General features: G+C 44.6%; 1 protein-coding gene across 1 annotated transcript; it reads left to right on the plus strand.

The window, feature by feature from the left end:
* The first annotated feature begins 46 nt into the window (after positions 1 to 46).
* LOC119322012 (26S proteasome regulatory subunit 8 homolog A-like) lies at positions 47 to 3992 on the plus strand. The gene is made up of 9 exons (XM_037595523.1): positions 47 to 409; positions 1292 to 1389; positions 1772 to 1996; positions 2067 to 2129; positions 2210 to 2373; positions 2481 to 2637; positions 2727 to 2825; positions 2915 to 3025; positions 3644 to 3992. Exons 1-9 carry the CDS (start codon positions 211 to 213, stop codon positions 3782 to 3784), a joined length of 1257 nt encoding a protein of 418 aa, XP_037451420.1. The 5' UTR covers positions 47 to 210; the 3' UTR covers positions 3785 to 3992.
* The last annotated feature ends 6745 nt before the right edge of the window (positions 3993 to 10737 follow it).

The raw sequence follows: 10737 nt of genomic DNA on the forward strand, positions 1-10737 counted from the left end.
CCTCACATCCTCGCAGGAACCGACTATAAAGAAAGGAAACATAGCGAGCCAGCGGCACCAGACCCAGCCCAAAGTCCCAAACAACCCACTCCGCTTCCGGGCCGAGAAAAAAAAAGCTTTCTTCTTCCGCCGCAAGAAGAAAGAGGCCGAGGAATAAAGCTTTCGTCGACCGCAAGCAGAAGAAACCAAACCAAACCCCAGCCCAGCTCCATGGCGACGGTGGCGATGGACATCTCGAAGCCCCCGCCGGCCGCGTCCGGCGACGAGTCGGCCAAGGGCGCGCGTGGCGGAGGCGAGGGGCTGCGCCAGTACTACCTGCAGCACATCCACGACCTGCAGCTCCAGATCCGCCAGAAGACGCACAACCTCAATCGCCTCGAGGCCCAGCGCAACGACCTCAACTCCCGAGGTGACCTTACTCTATTCTTCACCTAGCGCCGCCCCCAAACCCTAGCGACAGAGACTTTTTCGTGAACCATTGAATCGCGCTAGTCGAACCCTAGCTTGCTCCGTACGCATAATCTTAGCAAAATGTGCAATATTTAGTCTAGTCACTGGGCAACCGGTGATTGGCTGTGCCGATATGTAGAACTTCTCAAAAAAAATTCACCTTTCGTTAATAATAATCTATGCCCTGTTATTTTCTAGTTTCTGTGATTTTGTTTTGATACAAAAACATGCAGCGAATTGCTCATATTCTTGGCGTACTCCCTCTGGGCTGACTGCGTGTCGATTACTAGTGGTTTCCCGTATTTCTGCAATGATATTCGGTTTGCATGAACCACAAAGATTGCGAGGAACAGAACACTGTTTATCTCTTGCCTTAAATCTTTCTCTTCAATAGCTAGATTCTCCCAATTCTATCCATTTATTCAATATTGCTTTTTTTTTGGGGTGAGAAATTTGTGTTTTTGTTACTCTAATTCATACTCTTGGTACCAACAATCCAAAACATGACTATTTTTCAATAGCTAGATTCTACCAATTTTATCAATTTGTTCAATATTGTTTTTTCTGTGAGAAATTTGTGTTTTTTGTTACTCTCAAGCATACATACTCTTGGTATCAATGATCCAAAACATGACTTTTCTTGAACAACTGGACTGTGCAATTGATTAAACTATCTTTCTGTTGTCCTATTTTTTATTTCCATGACGATGTATAGCAGCATAGGAATACTATTAAGGATTCAAGTTACTCTTCCTATCTTGGTTCAAGGACTGACGCTTCTTTGCATGAGCTATTCATCAAGTGCTTCCTCTAAATTGGCTCAATTTTTTTTATGCTGCAGTTAGAATGCTTAGGGAAGAGCTACAGTTACTCCAGGAGCCTGGCTCTTATGTTGGTGAGGTGGTGAAGGTCATGGGAAAATCAAAGGTTCTTGTTAAGGTAAATTATTTCTTCCTTTACTCGCAAAAAAAATAATATTTCTTCCTTTACACATTGCCTAGTACTATTGTACTTTATCTGTATGACAAAGGTACAAGGTGTAAGATCTCATCAGTGCTCTTTATTAGTTGGGCTTATGACTTATTAAATTTTTTCAAATGAACTCAAACATCACACATACACCGTGAGGAACAGTGATAGGCTGCTTCCTTTATTAGCTTTTGGCTGTTAGTCTGCTGGAGATTTTTTTTATTGTCTTGGTGATTGTGCTCTATTCATGTTTTTTGCCGCTCTATTGGGTTTATTGGTCTGGCCGTCTGCTCTGAGTTATAATATTTTCGCCATCGAAGTTGTCGCTAACTTTTCAGATGTAATTGTTCAGGTGCATCCAGAAGGCAAATATGTAGTAGATATTGATAAGAGCATCGATATCACAAAAATCACACCTTCAACAAGAGTTGCTCTTCGGAATGATAGCTATATGCTTCATTTGGTCCTTCCAAGCAAAGTTGATCCACTGGTCAATCTTATGAAAGTTGAGAAGGTCCCAGATTCTACATATGATATGATTGGAGGTCTTGATCAGCAAATCAAGGAGATCAAAGAGGTATGTTTAGAATTTCGATGCGTTGTCATTGTATCATGTTTGACATCCGACTCATGAACTCCATTTTCAGGTCATCGAGCTTCCTATCAAACATCCTGAGTTATTTGAGAGCCTTGGAATTGCCCAGCCAAAGGTTTGATTATTTAGAATAATGTCTTAATTAGTTCATTCATTGATATACCTAGCAGAATATTTTACACTCTTCTTTTGCAGGGTGTTCTCCTTTATGGACCACCAGGGACAGGCAAAACATTACTGGCACGTGCAGTTGCTCATCACACCGACTGTACCTTCATCAGGGTATCTGGTTCTGAGTTGGTTCAGAAGTATATTGGTGAGGGCTCCCGGATGGTTCGTGAACTCTTTGTTATGGCTAGGTAAGCTAAGTAAAAGGTTAACAGCTAGAATTATTTGCCTTTGATATGAAATATGTTCCACGTGCATCCTCTGTTGATGGGCTAATTGTTTGGTTAAATTATTGCAGGGAGCATGCACCGTCTATTATATTCATGGATGAAATAGACTCCATTGGATCTGCTAGAATGGAGTCTGGAACTGGCAATGGTGATAGTGAAGTGCAACGGACCATGCTTGAGCTTCTAAACCAACTTGATGGTTTTGAAGCATCAAACAAAATTAAGGTATGCTGTACTTAATAATTGTTGTTTCTGTGTCTTAATTATATATATGGAGCAACACTATCATGATGCCCTGTATGTGTTCTGTGCAGGTTCTGATGGCAACAAACCGGATAGACATCTTGGATCAAGCCCTTTTGAGGCCTGGCCGCATAGACAGGAAGATTGAATTTCCAAATCCTAATGAGGATGTATGTGCCTCATACTTTAACACATAATGCTTGATGATTCTGCATGATTTTATTTGGGCTGACAATGTGCTTAATCTTTTGCCCTTCAGTCACGAGGTGATATCTTGAAGATTCATTCAAGAAGGATGAACTTGATGCGTGGTATTGATCTGAAAAAGATTGCGGGAAAGATGAATGGCGCTTCAGGAGCTGAGCTAAAGGTTGGTTTAGTCTCTACATAAATCTCTGGTCATTATATGCTACGTCATGTTTCAGTTTTCTCAATTTGGGTCTGTTTAGTGCCGTTGCTTATATAACCAAAAAAATATAATCTAACAATTTTTAATCTCTTCCAAAAAATGAATATTGCACCATGCACTTGAGCTTTGATTGCTGAGAAGCATGCTCACTTTATAGTCTCCTCCTGCTGATCCATTTTTGGAACCTGTTCATGAATGATCCCTTCCGAGGACCGTTCCTAGTTCTTCTATGTAGCTCTGCTCTTATTAACCTAACACCAGATTAGTTTTAATTATGGTTCCGAGGGCCTGAATAGTTGGTTAACTGTATGTTGTTAGCTGTTTGTTGAGTTCAAATTTGGTTTCTGAAAAAACAAGCAGAATGGTCTGTTTAAATATCTCGCCGCATTATCTGGTTAGCAACATTTTTGTATATATATGCAGAAGTAGTATGGTAAGACTTTCCGCGCTCTTCTGCTTGAAAACACTTTACATGTTTTGCATTTCCTTGTTCACGGCTGACAACACCATCATGTGCACAACATCCCTGCTCCTTTCATATGAAGTTGTTCACTCTGGTTTCTGTCCTTTGTTATTCAGGCGGTCTGCACCGAAGCCGGAATGTTTGCTCTCCGCGAGAGAAGGGTGCACGTAACACAGGAGGACTTCGAGATGGCGGTGGCCAAGGTGATGAAGAAGGACAATGAGAAGAACATGTCCTTGCGGAAGCTGTGGAAGTGAGGACCCGAGCTTTCTCCGCTTGAGTCTGTGGAAGCGTGTAACTGCACGTTGCTGGACTTGTATTCTGAACTTATGTCGTTCCATGGTTAACAAAGTTTTTAAGATACGCATGTGGTAGCATAATTAACTACGTGTAATGTTTGATACTCGAACTCGTTGAATTAGCTACGCAATCTGCCTGCCTATGGTCTTTTTTTCTTACCACGTAGCAGTACCTGCGTACGAGTTTCTGCCGTGGCTGTGTTGTGAACCTGTTTATTTATTTATTTACTCCCTCCATATTAGGTTTGTCTTGAGTCAAACACTAAAAAGTTTATACAAAACATATATTAACATTCACAATAAACATCAACATTTGCAAAGTTTGGACTTCAGACAAATCTTTTAGGGAAATGTTTGAAAACAGCACCGCCCTTGCCTCTCTAATGCAGCGCTTGCTTCATACCGCGCGATGCTTACAGCCGGTCCCACGCACCGCCCTCCTTTTTCCTCTATGCAGACCTTTTCTCCTCATCCAAACACACCCGTGGACAACTCCTGGCCACACCTTCCTGATTTTTTCTGGAGAGCCATGGACACCTGCCTTCTGCTCGCTCGCCGTGCTCCACGGCCGTCGCCCCTTCATTCTTCGCCCCCACAAGTCCAACAATTGCTTCTCCACTGCCCTCAGCAAACCACTTCTTCGTCCCCATAATTCCAACGAGTTGGTTCTCCACTCCCTTCAGCAAACCACCATGGATACCTCGAGCTCGAGCTTCTTCGTGTTGCTTTCTCTCCTTCCTGCTGTAATCCTCCACGAACCACACAAGATTGAGCCCACACATGTGTTGATGTGCAACCACACAGTGCTGTGAACCGGTGTTTGCTGCGACCTGTGACGGTGGGTGACCACGACCGGTGAGTGTCTCAGGTGCGGCAACCAGATGCTGGGACGAGCGCCTAGTTTTTGCTACCAGCAATGTTTTTGGTTTTGCCCAAATTTTACATTTTTGCTACCACCGTTTTTTGGTTTGCTGGAACCAGCACAAATTTTTGCTACCATCGACGTTTTGGTTTTGCTGGTACCGACGCCAAATTTTGTATTTTGCTACAACCAGTGTTTTGGTTTGCTGGAGACAACACCAATTTTTGCTACCATGAGGCGTTTTGGTTTTGCTGGTACCGACGCCAAATTTTGCAATTTGCTACAACCGGTGTTTTGGTTTGCTGGAGCCAGCCCCAATTTTTGCTACAACTGCCGCTTTTGCTTTGCTGGAAAGAACGCCCAATTTTGCATTTTTGCTTCAAATGGCGTTTTGGTTTGCTGGAACCAGCTTTAATTTTTTGCTTTCGCCGGTGTTTCGATTTTTGCTAGAACATCGCCCAATTTGCGATTTTTGCTTCCACTGTTTTTGGTTTTGCTGGAACTAGCACAAAAATTTGCTACTACCGCTGTTGGCTGCGAGCCATGGCGTCGTCGCCATTGAATCTGCAGGGGCGAGGGGAGGTAGCACCGTTGAGGGGCGAGCGTTGGCTAGCCATGGTTTCTTTTAGGCGGAGTAAAAGAAACCCGTATTTATTAACGAGGTGGAGGTGCGCTCCGGGCGTCAAATTGTATTTCAGGCTGAGGTTAGATGCAGATACAACATGAATTCCAAAGCCTTGCAATCCATAGAAGCTAGAGAAGCTACTTCCCAGTTCCAAAATAATGACCAAGTTCTAGAAAAAAGTATCAATATCTACAATACATTAGATTCATCGTAAAAAGTACTTTTATACATTTTCTGATAAAGGATGCTTTTATTGACTCGTAACATAATGTAGCATTGAGAGATACAAATCAAGTATACATCCAGCACTGGAGATACAAATCAAGTATACATCCAACACTGAGAGATACAAATCAAGTATACATCCAGTGTCTTCATAACCACACAACCAACACACACGCGCGCACGCGACCACGCCGATAATGAGCAACGTCATGCAAGACCAAAACTATGCCTAGGCGGAAAGAGAAAAGAAAAACCCGAATGAATGGAAAACATTGATCGAAGATATACAACAGTGACCATTGGCGCCAAACATTGCTTGACAACACAAGGACTAAGACAAAAGTTCTTCAAAAACGATGCTTCCAAGGAGGGAAACTGCGTTCAAGCATCGTCGTCACCGTCATCAGATCTAACCACCAAGGTCACATCGTGGGTTGTCAAACATACATAAGATTGACTTGCACGAAAACTGATGCACCTTATAGTCTAGAATGGAGGGAGTAAAAGAGAACAATCAGATTGCCTATGAGATTGCCTATGAGCTAGTTTGCGTCATGCGCAAACAGGTTTTGTACATCTTTGGGAATATGATAGTATGTTGAATTGTCCAGCTCAGATATTGCTGACGAAGGTTGATCGATGGTCCTGTAGAACCGAGTATGGGCGATTTTCGCCCGACGCCGTTGGTCAGCTAAATTATATTCTAGACCGGCATCTAGAAGGTTGATCCACGGATCCCCCCAAACCGAGTTGGGGGCTACTTGTGTCGAAATACCGCTACTCGGCTGAGGTAGTTCCCCAGGAGATTCGATCCTCAGGTCGGTCATGTTGCCCAACGTAAGTCTCAGGGGCTACTGCATTGACATTTCAGTAAAATAGTCTAAGTGTAGTAAGCAAACCGAGGAGATTCGATCCTCAGGTCAGCCATTCTGCCCAACCTGAGTCCCGGGGGCTACTGCACACCGGTTCAAACTAGTTCAAGTCTAGAGGAGGATTTCGATCCACAGGTCGGCCATTGTACCTTACCTGAGTCTCAAGCGCTACTGCACCAACAATTTTTCTGCAAAGTCCAAATTAAGACGACATGTGCCTAGACTGTGCCAAACTAACCTGCAGCTCGGGAGCTATGATACGTGAAAGTGTGGAATGATGCTAAGGACATACGGCGGAAATCAGATCTAGTGCCAATCTACACCTTGAAAGCTACTGGCTATATAACTCGGTAGAGAATAAATTGCATTGGTTTTAAACTTTACAAGTGCTTCACGGGAATATCGGACCGCGGAGGCCGGCTTAGCAGGAAGGTCTTCCACTAAACCCGACTTACTTCATCAACATTTTTTCAAGTATCCTGCAAAAAATCGTCCTGCAAGAGCTGACTTCACGGAAAATCCTTCCGCGGAGGCCGGCTATCTACATAGGGAACTCAAGATCGAGGTAGTGCGCGCCACTTCGAAAGTAGTCTGACATGGAGGTCGTCTACGAGTGGATACTGTTGGGAAAGTTTTGTTGAACCAGTTTCAACCTCGACGACCGAAGACAAGTGCAGCCGAGATATGGCCGAGGTGCAGCCAAGCATGCAGATTGGTTCAGGGGCTATTAACGGTGTCCTGGCCAAGGGGTCTCTCACCAAGTCGATTCCCAGCCTGGTGGGTCGGGCTTAGGACCCTTAGGTCGGTTCCGTCCTGGGCCACATGGGCGGCCCATGACGTGCCAGAAGATGACTTTGAAAGCCTTGACGTTTAAGACAAGGACTACATATCTGAAAGAACATGCGGTGCCCCCATGTTTGGTTTTGGTAATTGATGACAATCTCTATGGACTAATGGTTGCCTTGAGTTATATTTGAAGGTTTTTTCCATAGACTTTTCTTGGAGTACATTTGTTGGTTTCAAGTAGAGTTTGTGTCGACCAAGGTGCTATTCAAGGAATTGCCTAAAAGATTGGTCTTGTGAGAGGTTGATCAAGACTAAGTCAAAGAGTGAATCAAGTTGATCAACACACAAAGCATAGAAGATGTACCGAGAGGGGTCAAGTGATCCCATGGTATGGTAAGCATTGTCAATTACACTTTGTGTACTAACCCATGGTCTTCGTGAGAGTTCTTTGTGGGGTTAGGATGCGGTGTGCAAGTTCAAGTGATGCATCACGAAGAGATCAAGTGCTTGAAGCTTGCCGTCCATTGTGGTGACAATGGACTTGCGAAGATGAGCCAAAGATTGGCCCACCCATAGTGAACTATGGGGGAGCAATCATCTAGTCTTCATCGAGCCAACACAATCAAGAAAGATGGTCCAACTTGAGGGAGTCAAGATCGTCATCATCTAGCTCAAGTGGACCATGTGCAAGGCAAAGGTTTGCCCTTGATAGTTTTTCTGTTTTACCGGTCTCATGATGGTAGTTGGGAGACCGAGTTATAGGATCGTTTGCCGTACTATCAAGGGGCGCTCTCTGAAGGAAATATGCCCTAGAGGCAATAATGAAGTTATTATTTATTTCCTTATATCATGATAAAATGTTTATTATTCATGCTAGAATTGTATTAACCGGAAACATAATACATGTGTGAATACATAGACAAACAGAGTGTCACTAGTATGCCTCTACTTGACTAGCTCGTTAATCAAAGATGGTTATGTTTCCTGACCATGAACAATGAGTTGTTATTTGATTAACGAGGTCACATCATTAGTTGAATGATCTGATTGACATGACCCATTCCATTAGCTTAGCACCTGATCGTTTAGTATGTTGTTATTGCTTTCTTCATGACTTATACATGTTCCTATGACTATGAGATTATGCAACTCCCGTTTGCCGGAGGAACACTTTGGGTGCTACCAAACGTCACAACGTAACTGGGTGATTATAAAGGAGCATTATAGGTGTCTCCAAAGGTAGATGTTGGGTTGGCGTATTTCGAGATTAGGATTTGTCACTCCGATTGTCGGAGAGGTATCTCTGGGCCCTCTCGGTAATGCACATCACATAAGCCTTGCAAGCACTGCAACTAATATGTTAGTTGTGAGATGATGTATTACGGAACGAGTAAAGAGACTTGCCGGTAACGAGATTGAACTAGGTATTGGATACCGACGATCAAATCTCGGGCAAGTAACATACCGATGACAAAGGGAACAACGTATGTCGTTATGCGGTCTGACCGATAAAGATCTTCGTAGAATATGTAGGAGCCAATATGGGCATCCAGGTCCTGCTATTGGTTATTGACCAGAGACGTGTCTCGGTCATGTCTACATTGTTCTCGAACCCGTAGGGTCCGCACGCTTAAGGTTACGATGACAGTTATATTATGAGTTTATGCATTTTGATGTACCGAAGGTTGTTCGGAGTCCCGGATGTGATCACGGACATGACGAGGAGTCTCGAAATGGTCGAGACATAAAGATTGATATATTGGAAGTCTATGTTTGGACATCGGAAGTGTTCCGGGTGAAATCGGGATTTTACCGGGTTACCGGGAGGTTACCGGAACCCCCCGGGAGCCATATGGGCCATCATGGGCCTTAGTGGAAAGGAGAAAGGGGCAGCCCAAGGGGGCTGCGCGCCTCCCCCCTTCCCCTAGTCCTAGTAGGACTAGGAGAGGTGGCCAGCCACCCCTCTCCCTCTTTCCCCCTTGGGAATCCTAGTTGGAATAGGATTGGGGGGGAGTCCTACTCCCGGTAGGAGTAGGACTCCTCCTGCGCCACCTCCTCCTGGCCGGCGCCTCCTCCCCCCTTGGCTCCTTTATATACGGAGGCAGGGGCACCTCTAAACACACAAGTTAACACAAGTTGATCCACGTGATCGATTCCTTAGCCGTGTGCGGTGCCCCCTGCCACCATATTCCTCGATAATACTGTAGCGGAGTTTAGGCGAAGCCCTGCTGCTGTAGTTCATCAAGATCGTCACCACGCCGTCGTGCTGACGAAACTCTTCCCCGACACTTTGCTGGATCGGAGTCCGGGGATCGTCATCGAGCTGAACGTGTGCTCGAACTCGGAGGTGCCGTAGTTTCGGTGCTTGATCGGTTGGATCGTGAAGACGTACGACTACTTCCTCTACGTCGTGTCATTGCTTCCGCAGTCGGTCTGCGTTGGGTACGTAGACAACACTCTCCTCTCGTTGCTATGCATCACATGATCCTGTGTGCGCGTAGGAAATTTTTTGAAATTACTACGAAACCCAACAGTGGCATCCGAGCCTAGGTTAATGTTGTTGATGTTATATGCACGAGTAGAACACAAGTGAGTTGTGGACGATACAAGTCATACTGCGTACCAGCATGTCATATTTTGGTTCAGCGGTATTGTTGGACGAGACGACCCGGACCAACCTTGCGCGTACGCTTACGCGAGACCGGTTCCCTCGACGTGCTTTGCACAGAGATGGCTTGCGGGCGACTGCCTCTCCAACTTTAGTTGAACCAAGTATGGCTACGCCCGGTCCTTGCGAAGGTTAAAACGGAGTCTATTTGACAAACTATCGTTGTGGTTTTGATGCGTAGGTGAGATTGGTTCTTACTTAAGCCCGTAGCAGCCACGTAAAACATGCAACAACAAAGTAGAGGACGTCTAACTTGTTTTTGCAGGGCATGTTGTGATGTGATATGGTCAAGGCATGATGCTGAATTTTATTGTATGAGATGATCATGTTTTGTAACCAAGTTATCGGCAACTGGCAGGAGCCATATGGTTGTCGCTTTATTGTATGCAATGCAATCGCGATGTAATGCTTTACTTTATTACTAAACGGTAGTGATAGTCGTGGAAGCATAAGATTGGCGAGACGACAACGATGCTACGATGGAGATCAAGGTGTCGCGCCGGTGACGATGGTGATCATGACGGTGCTTCGGAGATGGAGATCACAAGCACAAGATGATGATGGCCATATCATATCACTTATATTGATTGCATGTGATGTTTATCTTTTTATGCATCTTATCTTGCTTTAATTGACGGTAGCATTATAAGATGATCTCTCACTAAATTATCAAGAAGTGTTCTCCCTGAGTATGCACCGTTGCGAAAGTTCTTCGTGCTGAGACACCACGTGATGATCGGGTGTGATAGGCTCTACGTTCAAATACAACGGGTGCAAAACAGTTGCGCACGCAGAATACTCAGGTTAAACTTGACGAGCCTAGCATATGCAGATATGGCCTCGGAACACGGAGACCGAAAGGTCGAGCGTGAA

This window comes from Triticum dicoccoides, chromosome 6B (genome assembly GCF_002162155.2).
Source record: "Triticum dicoccoides isolate Atlit2015 ecotype Zavitan chromosome 6B, WEW_v2.0, whole genome shotgun sequence".
Classification (NCBI taxonomy): domain Eukaryota; kingdom Viridiplantae; phylum Streptophyta; class Magnoliopsida; order Poales; family Poaceae; genus Triticum; species Triticum dicoccoides.